The sequence below is a fragment of the Podarcis liolepis genome, assembly GCF_965112155.1.
Source record: "Podarcis liolepis genome assembly, chromosome: 16".
Lineage (NCBI taxonomy): Eukaryota > Metazoa > Chordata > Lepidosauria > Squamata > Lacertidae > Podarcis > Podarcis liolepis.
This window is the reverse complement of record NC_139567.1, coordinates 36,216,245-36,233,303: the sequence shown is the minus strand read 5'-3', so window position 1 is coordinate 36,233,303 and position 17,059 is coordinate 36,216,245. Positions and strand designations below refer to the sequence as shown.

Here is a 17,059-nt window from a genome sequence, read left to right as displayed (position 1 = left end):
GCTAGCCCAATAAGTTTTACTAAGAGCAAACCCATTGAAATTAATGAACATGACTAAGTTAGGTCCATTAATTTCAACTCTTGAGTAAAACCTAGTTGTATACCACCCATAGCAAGCTGTCTTATACCAAGTCCATCTATCTTGGTATTGCCTATTTTGACTGGCAGCGAATTTCCAGGCATTCAGAGAGGGAGTCTCTCCCAGTCCTACCCAGAGAATCTGGGACCTTCTGCCTATGTTAGAAGCAGGTGTTCTACCACTACCACTGCCGTCCTTCTCCAAATTAACTTGTCCAATTGGTTTCCGCGGGACCCAATTTCCGCTTACTTGTCTGGAGCCAACCTGCTGAATGTAGTACACAGAGTTACCGGGTTCTGGGTTTGACCCAGAAGTTCGGGGGTTTCATCTCTTGATATGCCACACAGGTGGAAGAGAGATGAAATAGACTAGAAGACCTCTTACATCTGCACTCCTAATCACAGTTATCTTGGAGTAAGTCCCTGTGGGCTGCATCCAACATTCTCTTGTGCTAGCAGACAGGTGAGTCTTAATGTTGAGCAACAGAAGACTCCAACGCAACAGTTGCAGAAGCAGAAACTCTCTGCACTGATTGCTGATTGCAAAAACTATCGTACAACCACCTGATGCATTCCCTTGTGCAACCACGTTCCTCTGGCGCAAAACATGTTGCCCACAAAGCAAGTATACCATGAAGTGACTTTCACTTTCAAGCCACGTTGAATATAACCCACTGAAATCAAGAGGGCTTACTTCTGAGTAAGTGCTGTAAGTTATTACTGGCTTTTGTGTTTCCTGAATCTTCTGTTGCCTTGTGAAATGCATCAAAACACATTTCTAAAATGTGTATGAAAATACCTATTTCAATGTGAATTTTTGTGCAGTTAAAAAACAACAGATGAATGTGGAAATGGGATCAGATGGATTTATGCATGCATGCAAAATGAAATGGACCAGATCTAGATTTGATTTGTGCACCCCGGGTTTAGTAATCTGCTCTTGAATAGATTTTTGTCTTCGGAAGCTCAGGGCTCATCCGAACTTGCCCTTGCACCCGATCTTTACAGCTGAATCGGAGCAAACTTCAATCGGGGTTTCTCCGGATTGTTGTTTGCGCTGATTTATTGCTAAAGAGCGGGTTTCCCCAGGGGAAATGGCAGGACAGGGGCAAAACCACTCAGATCTGTGCCTAGAAGGGACAAGTAGAAACCCAAAGGCATGTAGAAGTTCACACATGCAGAATATGTAGCAAAACAAACTAAGGGGTCAGCCCCCTCCCAAGTAGAGTCCAATGGAGACTGAGCATGCCAGTGGGCATGGAAATCTATCAGGGCCCCCATCTGCACTACACATTTAAAGCAGTTTTACACCCCTGTAGACAGTCACAGATGCTCCCAAAGAACTGCTAGAAGACCCTTATTTCCATCACATAGCTATAATTTCCAGAGGTCCCTTAGGAAGAGTTGATTGTTAAATCTCTCTGGAAACTGTAGTTGTGTGAGCGGAATGGGGTGACCTCCAAACATTTCTCAGCACGCTTAACAGGCTACTATTCCTAGGAAGTGACATGGGTGGCGCTGTGGGTTAAACCACAGAGCCTAGGACTTGCTGATCAGAAGGTCAGCGGTTCAAATCCCCGCAACGGGGTGAGCTCCCGTTGCTCGGTCCCTGCTCCTGACAACATAGCAGTTCAAAAGCATGTCAAAGTGCAAGTAGATAAATAGGTACCGCTCCGGTGGGAAGGTAAACACCATTTCCATGCGCTGCTCTGGTTCGCCAGAAGCGGCTTAATCATGCTGACCCGGAAGCTGTACGCTGGCTCCCTCGGCCAATAAAGCGAGATGAGCACCACAATCCCAGAGTCGGTCATGACTGGGCCTAATGGTCAGGGGTCCCCTTACCCTTACCTTATTCCTAGGAATCTTTGGGGGAAGTGGTACGATACTGCTTTAAATATACTGTATTTTCCCGTCTATAAGATGCCCCCATGTATAAGACCCCCCTCTATTTTGTGGGATTCAATTTTAAGAAAATGAGGGGAAATGGCCCAAAGTTGTTGAGCTTCTCCCCCCACGCAGCTGTGGGCAGGAAACACTCCCTAGATCGTTGCCCGCACGCAGTGGCATCGGGGGGAGTTGCGTTCCTGCCAACCGGCTGGCTGGCAGGCGCACCGCTTCTCCCCCCCCCCATGCCACTATCCGTGTATTGGACGACCCCAGTTTTTTGACATGATTTTTGAGTCAAAAAACCTCGTCCAATACACAGAAAAATACAGCATATTGTGCAGCTGATTCTCAGTGGCAAGGGGAGGAAAACAACGGAATGGAGTATCCTGGGAAAAGGCATTGATGAATGGCTGGAATCCTAAAAAGAATATCGCTTCCTACTGCAACATTTTGCTGTAGGCCCCACTTGCGTTCCTAGTATTTCATTCATTCATGACCTCTCTCTCCCACATTTGCTCTGCGGGTACATCGTAAGAGCACTTTGGATCACTGCCTTGAATAAGCACAACGTCGCTATGGAAGCAGATGAGCAAAACTTGTAAGCAAAAACTTGTAAGCTAAACTTACACACCATACATATTAAGCACCTCCCCACCCACCCTAAGAATCCTGGGAACTGTGGTTTGCTAAGGGCGCTGGGAGTTGTAGCGTTGCGAGGTGTGAACTACGGTTTCGAGGATTCTTTGCGGAGAGCAAATGTGATTTCAGTGCATGGTGTGTATGCTGCCAAGCACATGAGCATGGACATGGACGGATGCGTATTTTTAGACCTCGGTGGCTTTCCCAGAACTCCTGAATTCCTGAATTCCAAGCCATACCCTTTCAACCGTCTTGATTGTCACTCAGCGGCCCGTCTTCTGCCTCAAAAGGTAAAGCGATCTGTCGACGAGAATTTGGAACCAAACCTCTCCGTCTCAGAACTCCATGGAAGATGTCGGAGTTCTAGCCTAGACTGAGATTGGTTGATTTTGCCCCGTTCACTCCACTTCAGTGAACAGGTTGCTGTGCAATTTTTTTGTCTCTTCCTATACATGGCTGCATTGCAGGGGGTTGGACTAGATGGCCCTTAGGGTCCCTTCCAACTCTACAGTTCTATGCGAGCATATCCAACCCCCCCACCATTATGCTGGATAGGCTTTCAGCCCCCTAACTTGGAGGCCAACCAAGGCTGGAAAAATCCCCAGTCCTTCATGATTTGGGTCCCCAAACATATTTTTGAAAGACAAAAACCAAAAACCTGAATTATTCCTCTTGGGCAGGTCAGTACTCAAATTATTGGAGCGGGAGACAGGAATGCATAAGCTCCACAGTCAACTAAATTCTACTCGGAGTAGAGCCATTGCAATTAACAAATTTAAAGTTAATTACGCCCATTCATTCCAATGGATCTGCTCCGAGTACGACTAATGTTGGATGCTCCTGCTGGCTCCCCCTCAGTTTCACCCAAATCATGGTCCTCTTGTGGTCATCTAGAAATAGTCACCAAAGGCCCCTCTATCATTTGAGCACTGAGTAGATACTTTAAATTGAGCTCTTAGTATTGTGATGTTAGAATCAAGGAACTGGAATGCATAGATACTTACCCCTGTGTTTATGATTCAGCTTTTGCCCAAGACAAACATTTGTCCAAATTCAAAACTTGGCCAAAAAAGAAAAAAAGGGGGAAAAAGAACCCTAAACCCAGAATTTAAGTTTGGCTTGAAATTCAGATTTCACTTTCAAAATCTCCCCATTTAACACTGGGTGTGCCTAGGCATCTTCCCTGCCTGCAGAGTGCAAAAGCAAAGAGAGAAAAAGAGGAAGACCACAGATGGGGAACCGGTGGCCGTCCAGATATTCAGCTCCTATAATCCCCAGTTGATGATCAGGGAGTTGTAGTGCAGCAACATCTGGAGGGACACAGGGTTCTCAGTCTTGCAGGAGAGACTTAAGACTTAGGACTAATCTACACTGGTGAGTTATAACGTTAAAAATGTGTTATAAAAATGTGACACCAGAGGGCGCCCCAGAGCAGTGAACTTTCACCAATGGGAAATTGCAATGGGAGCTATAACAGCATTTTTATAGCATTTTCCAGATCAGTGTAGACCCAGCCTTAGTTAAATCCCTCCCCAAATACCTCTGAGGATGGATGCCTGCTATCACACCCTGTACTGCACTATGCCCATTGGTACTTGCATTATGGGGGGCAGGGAGATAGAGGGCATAACCCCCTTGGGCAGAACACCCCTCACAATTTTAGACACAGCCTCCCCTGTAGCTTCCAAAAAACAGCCAAGGAGGCAGTCACAGAAGACCAATGGGCTAAAATCTCTCTGGCAGCCCTGTAAGTTAAGCCTGGGTATCCATCACAAATACTTTCCAGGATTTCAACTCTGGTGTTATACTGTTCTCCTATACTTAAGCAGAACAATGGTCACCATTCATGTTTATGTTTTCTAGAGTTGCACTTTGTTGTCCAACCCCTCGTCGTTCGACCCCCCAAAGGAGGTGGATTGAATGCTACTTTCTTAAAAGAATACCCTGCTCTAGATACTCCCCAAAACCTACTCCCTCCCCAGCAAATCCCATCAAAGCCCCCTTCCCAAACACTCTCCCATAACCAGCCTCTGAGGCCACCTTCTCTTTGAGCCAAAGGTATCGCAACTAGTGCTAAAACGGAAAAGAAAATCACACCCATTTAAGATGGGATGAATCGTACACATTCAGAAGAGCCAAAAACCCAGCTGCCAGCACCGAAGCATCAGTTTTTGCCACTGATGCAGAGATTTCAGACAGCAGGCTTTCGAAGCTGATGTCAGAATTTGAAACGGGAAAACTAAAAAAAGCAAACCAACGAAGAAAGCTGTTAATCTGAAGGCACGGAAACTTCAGGTTCAGTTCCTCGATCCTCTTTGCTGAGACGTTGTGCAGTGCTTGTTGAGTGGTGTGGCGGCAAACGGCTTGCTACATTCACTGCGGCTCCGACCGCAATGTTCAAAACCACTCCAGCCTTGGCAGTTCCGCTGTTGTGGACGCCGTTCCCAACTTGGTAGACAAAATGGCGGCACCTACGAGGCCCCACAGCACTCCCTCTTGAGACTACCTCTAATTTAGGGATGTACTTGAAAAGATCGGCCCCCCTCCCCAGTGTGACCTCTTAAGAAAAGCAATTTCAAAATGGCTGCGTGTTCCCCCCCCTTTTCTAGCATATCTCTCTCACTTGCCTGCCCCCTTTTAGTCAACATCTTTCGAAGTTTGGGGGCTGGGGCCGCTTCGCTTGTGCTGCTCCCCTTTGGAAGACGGCCGCGGCTTGCCCAAAGTCCTGGCGCCTCCGGAAGCTTCCGTTGGCTCCGAGGAGGCCTGCCGGGCGGATGACCTCAGCCGGCTGCCTTTGGGGTCGCTTTGGTCGGCACCTGCCTTGGCGGACAAGGCCGAGGCTTTGTGATGCTCCGCTCTCTGGCGGTGAGGCGGCGTGTGGTGCCGTTTCATGTACAGGAAAAGCGCCGGGTCGGGCATGGGCTCGACGTCTTCGAAGCTGCTCAGCCGGTCGCGGGGCGGAGGCTCCTTGAAGGCCCCCCTGCTGTGGAAGTTGCTGGAAGCCTGCCGGCGAGTGTGGGACTTCTGCGTCCGTTTCTTGGGCCTCGCCTCGCCGCAGGGCGGAGGGAGGAAAGGTTTCTCAGGGGGCATCTCGGGCAGGGCCTTCCCGCTCTGCCGGGAACTGTGGAGCTTCTGTTTGGTGGCGTGGAGCTGGAAGGAGAGGTAGGCAGCCGCCTCCGTCTGCTTCTGCAGCTCTGTGTTGAGGATGGTCACCCGGTGGCTTCTCCTCTTCAGCTCCTCCAGGAATTTCCTCTCTTTGTTCCTCAGGTTGGAGCGGAGGGCAGCCACCAAACTCTCCTTGTGCCTCAGCTCCTTGCGCAGCTCCACGTTGTTCATCTCCTTCTCCTGCAGCTGGGCTTCCATGATCTTGCACTTCTCCTCCAGCTCCTGGTCAATGATGTCTGCATTCAAATAGAGAACATATCAAGATATTAAACTGAGAAGAACAGACACTACACTTGATCTTAGCCAAAAGGAAGTGCAAGGAGAAGGAAGGCAAGTTCTACCACACGTGGTGGACGTGCAAGACAACAAAAGCATTCCTGGAAATGATATATATACAGTGGTACCTCGGGTTAAGAACTTAATTCGTTCTGGAGGTCCTTTCTTAACCTGAAACTGTTCTTAACCTGAGGTACCACTTTAGCTAATGGGGCCTTCCGCTGCCGCCGTGCCGCTGTAGCACGATTTCTGTTCTCATCCTGAAGTAAAATTCTTAACCTGAGGTAATATTTATGGGTTAGCGGAGTCTGTAACCTGAAGTGTCTGTAACCTGAAGTGTCTGTAATCCGAGGTACCACTGTATATATAATGAGTTGGGGGAAAAAGTTTAAAATAACATTTCTGGGAAAAACCAGAGGCTTTTTGACTAGGAATTTTAGGTGCAGAGATACCAAAGGAGCAGAAACAATTGTTTATGTATGTGACGACAGCAGCGCGGACACTACTGGCCCAGAGATGGAAAGAAGAAAAAGTTCCTACCAGAGACAAGTGGCTTATGGAGATGATGGACTATGCCGAAATGGCAAAATTGACCGGGAAAATCAGAAACCAGGAAGAGAGGAACTTAAATAAGGAATGGGGGAAATTACAATTTGCTTAAGAGAACATTGTAAGCAACTAAAAACTTTGGCAGGATTTGAGTAACGCTTATAATATACTAAAAACTAAGGTAAAAACAGATTCTTTAAGAAAAATGGAGAAAATATGTGATGAAGTAGGAAAAGATTGAAAATGGAAACCATGGAGGGGAGTCTAAGGATTCAGGGAATCCTAAATGCTGGTGATGATGTCTAATTTAAATGCGTAGTGTAAAACTGAATAAAAAAGAATTTCAAAAGAAAAAGGTCTACATTCAAGAGAAAATTAGAGGCTTCTTGGCTTTCTTTTTCTTAACTGAGATTTTTCAAGTGGACAAAAACAAGGGCAGACGAGATGCAGAAGACGTAACTGTGAACTTAGTCCCGGTGCTACTTGTGATGCACAGAAGAAACAGAAAACCCAGACAATCATGAACAGGGAGGGGGGGCAGCTCCTGAGGGCTGAGCCCTTTTGGGGAGGGGGTCCCCAAATATATTTGGGCTATAGAAATATTTTTAAGTGAAATGAAAACAAATAATGGTCTACTGAGGGCTCACTCACACTTTCGCTTTGAAAAGCATGGGGCTGAGCGGTTTTCTGCTTGACCCACACTTTCTAGATATGGGTCCAAGGAGTTTCCCCTTGTCCCACTCCTTTCCCTGGGAAAACCTGATCTTTAGTGCGGAATCAGAGAAAATAACCACCTGGAGAAAACACATTTTGCTCCATTTGATCACTGTAAAGAGCAGTTTTAGCCAGGGGGAAGCAGACGGACAAGGGGAAGTGTGGATGAGTCCTGAGACCCTTCAAGATGTCCTCAGGGGAAATCATAGTATTGCAGGGACCCCAAGAGTGCTTAGCCCAGCCCCCTGCAATGCAGGTATTTTCCAATGCGGGATGAAAATGTAAGAACCATGGATGGGGTTGAGGTTGGACTAGATGTTCTCTCAAGCTGTCCTCCAACTCAAGGATTCTAGAAGACTGAACATTGAAGATTCTAGAACATTGAAGATTAATAATAATAAGAACAACAACAACAACAACACCCCATCTCACTTGGTTGCCCCATTCACTCTGGGAGGCTTCCAACAAATATAAAAGCATAATAAAACCTCAGACATTAAAAGCTTTCCTATACAGGGCTGCCTTCAGATGTGTTCTAAAAAATCAGATAGTTGTTTATCTCCTTGACATCCGATGGGAGGGCGTTCCACAGGGAAGGCAACGCTGCGAAAAAGGCCCTCTGCCTGGTTCCCTGTAACCTTACTTCTCGCAGTGAGGGAACCACCAGAAGGCCCCCGAAGGTGGAACTTCAGTGTCCGGACAATGGACAACAGTCCAAACAACAGCGGCTAAACAATGGAGTTGGAGCCACCCCTTTAGGTTTACAATGCAGAGGCCATTTAGGGCTTTAAAGGTCAGCACCAACACTTAGAATTGTGCTCGGAAATGTACTGGGAGCCAGTGCAGATCCTTTAGGACTCGTGTTCTATGGTCCTGGTGGCCGCTCCCAGTCATCAGTCTAGCTGCCGCATTCTGGATTAGTTGCAGTTTCCGAGTCACCTTCAAAGGTAGCATTGCAGTAGTCCAAGCAGAAGATAGCCAGAGCGTGTACCACTCTGGCGAGACAACGGTCAGGCAGGTAGGGTCTCAGCCGGCCTACCAAACGGAGCTGGTTGACAGCCGCCCTGGACACAGAATGGGCTTTCTGTCAATGTAGGCTGCCAAGCATGTGCTCTACCACCCTTTTCACTGCCCGATGACACAGCTTTTGGATGAACGACTCCCTGCAGATAGCTCCACAAGCTCAGTGCCTGGTGGGTAGTGTTCTTGTTGATCTTTGCCATGGACCTGTTTTGGCTTGCCAGACCGAAAACCCAGGACTGGCCCAGGCAAAAGACAGCTGGAGCGCACAGATCTGGTATGCCTGCAGGATGATATCCAGTCTCCCCAGAAGAAGAAGTCACTTTGCTTCCACTTCCAGCTTTCTATGTAAATGCCTGCTAACACACCTCTCAGACACTGTAATGCAAAGACATCCTAGCCAAAGGATTAGCCATGCAAAAACCTGTCCAGAGGGCGTTCCAGTTTGTGGATTCCTTTCATTATTATTAATATTATTATTATTATTTCAACCCTTCTCCTACACGCAATTGCTTCCCAGCACTGCCTCTTCAGAGGCTTACAAGGAGCTCTTTGAGAGACGTGGATGTACACAAGGTGACAAGGGGGAAGCAATTATTTGACTCATCATCAGTTTATTGTCCTATAAGATGTTGGGATAGTGAAAGCTGACATAGGCAAAGAATCCACAGCATGGGAGGCGGCCTCTTGTGTGGAATAGGGTGGCTCGTGAGTCAGTTGCTTGCAGATCCAAGGATGCTGAGGAAGAAATGAATTTGCTGATGCTCCTTTTGCCCTGCTCTTCCCCTATCACCTCGCTTGCCCTCTTCTAGTTAGGAGTTTAGAGAGCAATGAGTTATTCCGATATCCTATGTTGTCATGCACAGTCCTCACCTAGCCCAGGGATGGAGATCTGTGGTTCTCCAGAAGGTTCTGGGGCTACAACTGCCATCCCACCCTCCTGCTGACCATTGGCTAGATGCCACAGACCGGTTGGGTGCAGAGGAATGGTGGGAGCAGTCAGATGGGGGACCCCCAAGAGAAGAAGGCTCAGAGCCTGGGGAGCGGTGGTGGGACAACAGTGAGTGGTCAGAGAGAGAAGACTGGGAACAGGAGGTGTCAGAAGAGAAGCTGAAGAGGTAGCAGGGCTTAGTGAGCGGGGAGGGTCTGTGGCAGAGAGAAGTCCAGAGTCAGAAGCTGAAGCAGGAGAGGAGGGATGCCAAGAGGCAGAGATGAGTCTGGCTGGTGAAGAGGCATGGGTGTCTCCTTCTGCTGCTGCAACAAGCTCCCCTCCCCGCTGGTCTCCCAGTAACAGGAGAGGCATGAAGAGGGCGGAGGAGAAATTAGCTCCATGTAGGCGCAGTCTAAGATTGCTTGGGGAAAACCCTGGAGAGGAGGGGACTTAGGCAGCTGCGGGGAGGCAGAGACCTTCAGTCTCAGCAACTGTTTCATGGGGAAAAGGCCTGCTGGAGATCAGTTGCTGTGTTCATTAGGCCCGACACACCTGTGCAGATCCTTCTTTTGCTAATAAAGAGTTAACGCCAACTGGCTCGGTGTGGTTTCCTGCTGGCTCGCTCCTGTCACCATCCTGGGGTTGCTGGATATGGGAGAATCCAGCAACATCTGGTTATACATCCGATATAAAGGTAAAGGGTAAAGGGACCCCTGACCATTAGATCCAGTCGTGGCCGACTCTGGGGTTGTGGCGCTCATCTCGCTTTACTGGCTGAGGGAGCCGGTGTACAGCTTCTGGTTCATGTGGCCAGCATGACTAAGCCACCAAAGCAGCACACGGAAACGCCGTTTACCTTCCCGCCGGAGTGGTGCCTATTTATCTACTTGCACTTTGACGTGCTTTTGAACTGGTAGGTTGGCAGGAGCTGGGACTGAGCAACGGGAGCTCATCCTGTCGCAGGGATTCAAACCGCCAAACTTCTGCTCAGCAAGTCTGATCGGCAAGTCTGTGGTTTAACCCACAGTGCCACCCGTGTCCCCGATAAAGCGGGATATCAAATCCAAAAAACTCTTTTGCATAGTCTTAAATGAGCCAGACATTTGCATGTGCTGGTGGGACTGAACAACCTCAATATTTGCCTAGAATCATAGATTTGTAGAGTTGAAAGGGGCTGGTGTGTGTGTGTCCTCTAGTCCAACCCTCTTCAGGGCAGGACTCTTTTGCCCAATGTGGGGCTCGAACCCACAACCCTAGGATTAAGAGTCCCATGCTCTTCCGATGGAAATAAATAAAATCGTGCCCTATTGCAAAGAAACGGTCCTTCGAGCTCTGCTCTTTGGATGCTGTTAGGGACTGGGACATCTTTTCAAGAAAGGCAGTTATCAAAGGCCGGTTTCTGAGGGCTGGCTGAGGTTGGTGGGGCTGCCTTTGGTGACCCCTAACGGGCTGACTTCTGCTTTATCTGAACCTACAAAGGGCAGCTGAGGACATCAAGGTGCACCGGATACATTTCGCTGCGGTGCTGTTTCCTCCTCCAGGGTGTGGCAGAGAAGGAGGAGAGGCTTTTTTTGGAATCGGCCACTTGCTTCTCTGCGTCTGCCTTCCACCAGCATTCCATTCGCCTGAGACTTCCTGCTGCCGTCTACGCCTCAAACGCCTTTGTTGTGCCACTTGCAGCCTCGCCTTTTGCCTCCGGGGCCGGGGCGAGGCCGCCAGACGCTCAGCAGCACCACCTCGCTGTGATAAAAGAGCTGCTCCTGGCGATAAAGATCTTGGGACCTTTTCTCTCTCCCCTCCATCATCCAGCAGCCAAGGCTGCAGGACTACAATTCCCATCATCCCTGACCACTGGTCCTGCTAGCTAGGGATGATGGGAGTTGTAGTCCAAAAACAGCTGGAGACCCAACTTTGGGAAACACGATAGAACTACTGTCGGATATAAGGCAGCTTCCTGTCCTCCTATTGGTGGCTTTGTCACTTGACCACGAAGGCCACTGCTGGTTGGGGGTTTCAGCAATCCCTAAATCATAGAATCGTGGAGTTGGGACCTCCTGAGGGTCATCTAGTCCAACCCCCTGAAATACAGGAATCTCAGCTAAAGCATCCATGGCAGATGGCCATCCAAACTCTGCTTTAAAACCTCCAAGGAAGGAGAGTCCACAATCTCCCAAGGGAGTCAAACAGCTCTTACTGTCAGACATAGGTGCCAACTCCCAGGGGCTGATGCAGTTGAATATTTTTCTGGATGGGGCTGAGCCCCCTCAATATTCAGAGGATGTTGCCCCCTCCAAATCCTCTAGAGAAGTGGTAAGAAAGTTCTTCCAAATGTTCTCCTTTCTTGTAACTTGAAGTCATGGGTTCAAGTCCTACCCTCCAGAGCAGGAGAAAACAAGGAGGCGCCATTTTCCATGTGACAGCCTGTTAGATATTTGAAGATTGCTATACAAATGTAAGAAAGAGAGAGAGAGAGATAGATAGAGAGAAAGAGTTGGATACTCTAATGATCACACCGATCCTGGGCAAGAAATACGGGCGATGTGCAAATAATGAATGTCATGGAATCCAGTCTGGACCACTGATCCAAACATCTTGACTTCTTTTTCCTATGCACCCACGCAGTGGGAAGCGGTGAGGAAAGAAGGCTTCTGAGCACCCAATGCCAGCTTGTTCAGTCTGAAGACTTGCAAACAATACCCGTAAACATCATTGGTAAAGAGCGAAACTAGGCCAGGCCAGAAACCGAGACGGCAAAGTGGAATAATAGTGGAATCCTTGGGAACTGTTCCAAGCCTAGAAGGGAACGCCAATCACATGCTCACTCAGCACCCTCTGCTGGCCGCACTGTCGCTAAGAATTAGGACTGGGTCGAAAAGCATTCATGCCTGGGAGAGCTGGGGAAATGAAACTATTTTCAAGGCCTGGGGTTTTAGCCAGGGCTCCCCACCCCCATCTGGAACTCAGCTTTGGCACCCCTTATGTGGGTGCCATTGTCATTATAAGAGAACAGGGGAGGAGTTCACGGTGAGTTCTGGCACCTCGTTTTCTAGAAAAAAATAGCACTGGTTTTAGCCAAAGCTAGTCCTACTCAGGAGGGACGCGGGTAGCACTGTGGGTTAAACCACAGAGCCTAGGACTTGCTGATTAGAAAGTCGGTGGTTCGAATCCCCATGACGGGGTGAGCTCCCGTTGCTTGGTCCCTGCTCCTGCCAACCTAGCAGTTCGAAAGCACGTCAAAGTGCAAGTAGATAAATAGGTACTGCTCCGGCGGGAAGGTAAACGGCGTTTCCATGCGCTGCTCTGGTTCGCCAGAAGCGGCTTAGTCATGCTGGCCACATGACCCGGAAGCTGTACGCCGGCTCCCTTGGCCAATAAAGCGAGATGAGCGCCGCAACCCCAGAGTCGGCTACAACTGGATCTAATGGTCAGGGGTCCCTTTACAGTTGTATCTCGGAAGTCGAATGCCTTGCGAGTTGAACGTTTTGGCTCCTGAACGCCACAAACCTGGAAGTGAGCGTACCGGTTTATGGACATTTTTTGGAACCCAAACATCCGAACGGCCTTCCATGGCTTCTGATTGGCTGCAGGAGCTTCCTGCAGCCAATCGGCAGCCGCGCCCAGGTTTCCGAAAGTTTTGGAAGTCGAATGGATTCCGTTCGACTTCCGAGGTATGACTGTAGCCGTATCAGAAACTGCACTGGAAACACTTAACAACATTTAAAAGCACACACACACAAAAGAAAACAGCTAGCTAGGGGCCAAAGGCTCATTGGTACAAAAAAGGCTTTGTCTGGTGGTGGAAGGAAAACAGGGATGAGGCCAGCCTGGTCTCCTCTAGAAGGTTAAAACACATTATTAAAGTTAATATATATATATATTTGTAAAGAATTAGCACTGTGGCCTCTGAGGGGCAGTGGCTTTTGAGGGAGTCAAGCAGAGAGGCATCTTTTCTCACCTCCTGCTACCAAACCCTTTTAACCGGAGAGGGTTTTGAACCTGGGACAGAGCTATACAAATGCCTCGCCCGCTTTTTGAATCACAGATGAAGAGTCTCATGCTCTTAACAACATCTCACCCACAAAGGGGGCTTCCTCTTACCTTGCTGACTGGCTTCCAGCTCCTTTGTTTCAAGATCATGAGTCAATTCTAGAAGAAGAAAAGAGATCGTAAGAACATAGAAATGTAAGAGAAGCCTGATGGCTCAGTTCAATGACCTGTCTAGCGTAGCGCCCTGTTCTCTCAGCGGCCAACCAGATGGGATTCGTGAACTATGAACCCTGAAATCTGGGATCCCCTCCAACTTCGTGCCAAAGTTTTGCAGCGTTTGCAGCAAAAAAACCCCACCCCCATGTTTTGCTATGTAACCACTCCGGGTGGCTCTCAACAAAATATTTTTTAAAATTTTAAAATGAAGAAACACATTGGAAAACAAAAAGAAACAACAATGCTTGCTTTAAAACATAGAATGCAACCACTTTATAATATGATCATGGGACATCCAGAAAGTCTTTCTTTTGGGCGGGGGCGGGGGTGTGAGTTATTGAGTTCTTGTTTTCATTTTGATCATATATACGTTTTGGTTTTTATGTTGATCTTTTCTGTGAACCACCCTGAGACCTCCAGGTATAGGGAAGTATATAAATTCTATTATTATTATTATTATTATTAAGCAATGCAAGAATATGAATCACTCCCAAAATATAATTATAAATGAGCCTTTTACATATGTGCCTTAAGTATGTACGTAAACAAAGTCATTGAGAGGTGTGAGCTTGCATCTGCTGGGCAATCTCATTTATTTCAGGTCTAATTTGAGCCAAGCCAACTCTCATCTCCGCATCAACACAAAGAGGCCTTTCTCTTTTCTGATCTTTCACATTTGTCTGAGTTGGAAATCCCTGTTTAGAACAAGGTGTTGTGGGGAACTGCAGAAGAATAGCCAATGCTCTTGAAATGTTTAAATGTTTCTTTTCCCCTCCCCATTTTATTTATTTATTAACGTTCTTATGTTACATATGCATACATTGTCATATTACATTACAGGGCTTATTATAATATAATTTCCAACATGTATACAAAGTTCATATACAAAATTTATATACCTAAAGAAAGAAAAAAAGAAAGAACAAAGACAAAAAGCTATTCCAAAATCTTATATGCAACAACACTACGGACTTTCTGTCAATCCCGTTGTATATTCCTTTTTTTACAAATGAATGTACTCTTATTATTGTATATTTCTTTACATTTTATCTAATACATTCCCATATCAATATGTACCCTTAATTTTATTTCTCAACTCAATTTCTCTCCAACGTCAGTTGACGTTGAAATGTTTCTTTGATTTCCCCTTGAATTTTCCTGCCACATTTGCCATCCTTTCCTGCCACCCCAGTGCCGCACTCATTGAGAACCACTGCTCTAACCACTACGCCGACTGCCAAATAGCAAGGTCCAAGATGAGGTGGCTAGACCAAAGGGATCACCCTTCCAGATCTGCTCTTGCACCCTGAGTGCCTCAGATTTCATGCTGCCAGATTCCAAATCAAACTCAAATGCCGGCTGTGCAATTTGAAGGCAGTTTCGGCCTGATTAACTCCGAGAAGCTGAGGCAGGCCCAGAAGTGGGGCAGAAATGCATGCTGGGAGAACACTCAGTCTATCTCCTTCCTCTCTTGTAAAACCAGGCCAGCCCCAGAGGTGGTTGCATTCGAAGGGCAAACAGCACTTTGCTTGGCAGCAAGGCATGAATCCCAGCGCACTCCACGCCAGACTTGGAAACCAATCCTTTATCGGATGCCGGTTTCTCTGTGCGATGCAACAAACCCAGTTAAATTTCCAGGGAAATGCCAAATGGCGCTCTGTTCTGGCAGTGCGGCCAACAGCGTTCAATTAAACACGGTCTTTTCGCCCTTTGATTGGGCCTTAATGGCACAATCCTATGTAGAGACATGAATAGGGCGCAGGAACAGGTCAATGAGATTTACTCCACTGTAAGTGCGTATCAGATTACAGCCTTCTGTCAAGGCTCTGTCAAGGCTATGGGAAAGCTATTCCTTCTCTGGTTGCAACAAGGGCAGAGAAAACAAGGTAGAGTCCCTTTTAATGAGTTTTATTTAATCCCAATAGTGAGAGACAAAAGAACGCAACAAGCCTTAACAATGGCGTTGCTCCAAACTGGGTTCCTCCTTCCTCCTTCGTAGCAACAGCACTTTCCCTTACGGTGGCCACCTGTGGTCAAATGTCTCTGATTCCATTGTTCCTGCACCTTTAATGAATGCCGAGTTCTGGGGGAAGGGGGGTCAGAAATACTCTCCAGTGACAATATGTCAGCTGGTTCCCCTTCCACATTTCCCCCCTTCTTCTAACACTTCCCAAATCTTCTGTTCGCATGTCTCTGAGCTGTGACTTCCCTCAAACTCCTCAAAGCCCTGTTGTAATTCAATACTGCATTCCTCTCCTTCAGCAGAATCAGGGGAAGCAGGGGGCATGATCCCCACCATTCCTCCTCATCTCTCGCACCGCCTCTCGAGTCCAATCCCTGACACCTTCATTTGCCACCCGGAGCAAGCCCCTCAACTGAGTGGTGGGAATACCCTATTGAAAAGAAGACAACTAATGGTCTTGATGTCTACCAGCTCCATCTGGTACGCAGGCTGAGACCCTACCTGCCTGCAGACTGTCTCGCCAGAGTGGTGCATGCTCTGCTTATCTCTCGCTTGGACTACTGCAATGTGCTCTACGTGGGGCTACCTTTGAAGGTGACCCGGAAACTACAACTAATCCAGAATGCAGCAGCTAGACTGGTGACTGGGGGCGGCCGCCGAGACCGTATAACACTGGTCTTGAAAGACCTATATTGGCTCCCAGTACGTTTCCAAGCACAATTCAAAGTGTTGGTGCTGACCTTTAAAGCCCTAAATGGCCTCGGTCCAGTATATCTGAAGGAGCGTCTCCATCCCCATCGTTCTGCCTGGACGCTGAGGTCCAGCGCCGAGGGCCTTCTGGCGGTTCCCTCGATGTGAGAAGCAAAGCTACAGGGAACCAGGCAGAGGGCCTTCTCGGTAGTGGTGCCTGCCCTGTGGAACGCCCTCCCATAGATGTCAAAGAGATAAACAACTACCTGACATTTAGAAGACATCTGAAGGCAGCCCTGTTTGGGGAAGCTTTTAATGTTTGATGCATTAGTGTATTTTAATATTTTGTTGGAAGCTGCCCTGAGTGGCTGGGGAAGTCCAGCCTGATGGGCGGTATAAACAAACAAACAAACAAACAAACAAACAAACAAACAAACAAACATGATGATGATGATTATTATTATTATTAATGATGATGATGGTAGGAATGCCCTATTGAAAAGAAGACAACTCATGGTCTTGATTCAATAGGAACGAAGGGAGCTGCCTTCCTCCAAATTGGCCCATTGGCCCGTCAGTCCATAGTGTCCACTCTGTGGTCAGTAGTGGTCAGTAGTGTCCACTCCGACTGGCATCAGTTCTTCTAGGATTTCAGGTAGGGAGTCTCTCCCAGCCCTACCTGGAGGTGCCAGGAATTAAACCTGGACCTTCTGCATGCAAAGCTGAGGCTCTGCCACTGAGCCAGGGCCATTCCTCCTGACTCAAGAGAAGACACTGTATCTTCACTCGGAAAGGGGATGCAGAAGGTGGCAGGTTCAACCCCCAGCATGTTCAATTGGGACCCAACAAGAGCCTTGCATGGATCCCAGGACAGCTGCTGCCAGCCAGGTAGACCAGTGTCTATTCACACCTGCACTGACATCTCTGTGACCTGGGGGATGGAGG

General features: G+C 47.9%; 1 protein-coding gene across 2 annotated transcripts in view; it reads right to left on the bottom strand.

Annotated features, from left to right (window-relative positions):
* Positions 1-1,122: 1,122 nt before the first annotated feature.
* CCDC92B (coiled-coil domain containing 92B) overlaps positions 1,123-17,059 on the bottom strand; it is a 31,379-nt gene continuing 15,442 nt past the window's right edge. The window contains exons 3-5 of one of the 2 annotated variants that reach the window (XR_014520041.1): positions 13,357-13,404; positions 1,926-6,004; positions 1,123-1,567 (exon numbers count right to left, since the gene is read on the bottom strand). Coding sequence is in view for 1 of the 2 variants with exons in the window: in XM_083479655.1 (XP_083335781.1) it covers positions 5,241-6,004; positions 13,357-13,404 (812 nt within the window). In the remaining variant the exon portion in view is untranslated. Of the gene's footprint in view, positions 6,005-13,356; positions 13,405-17,059 lie in introns of both variants that reach the window. The other variant, XM_083479655.1, reaches the window with a different exon arrangement.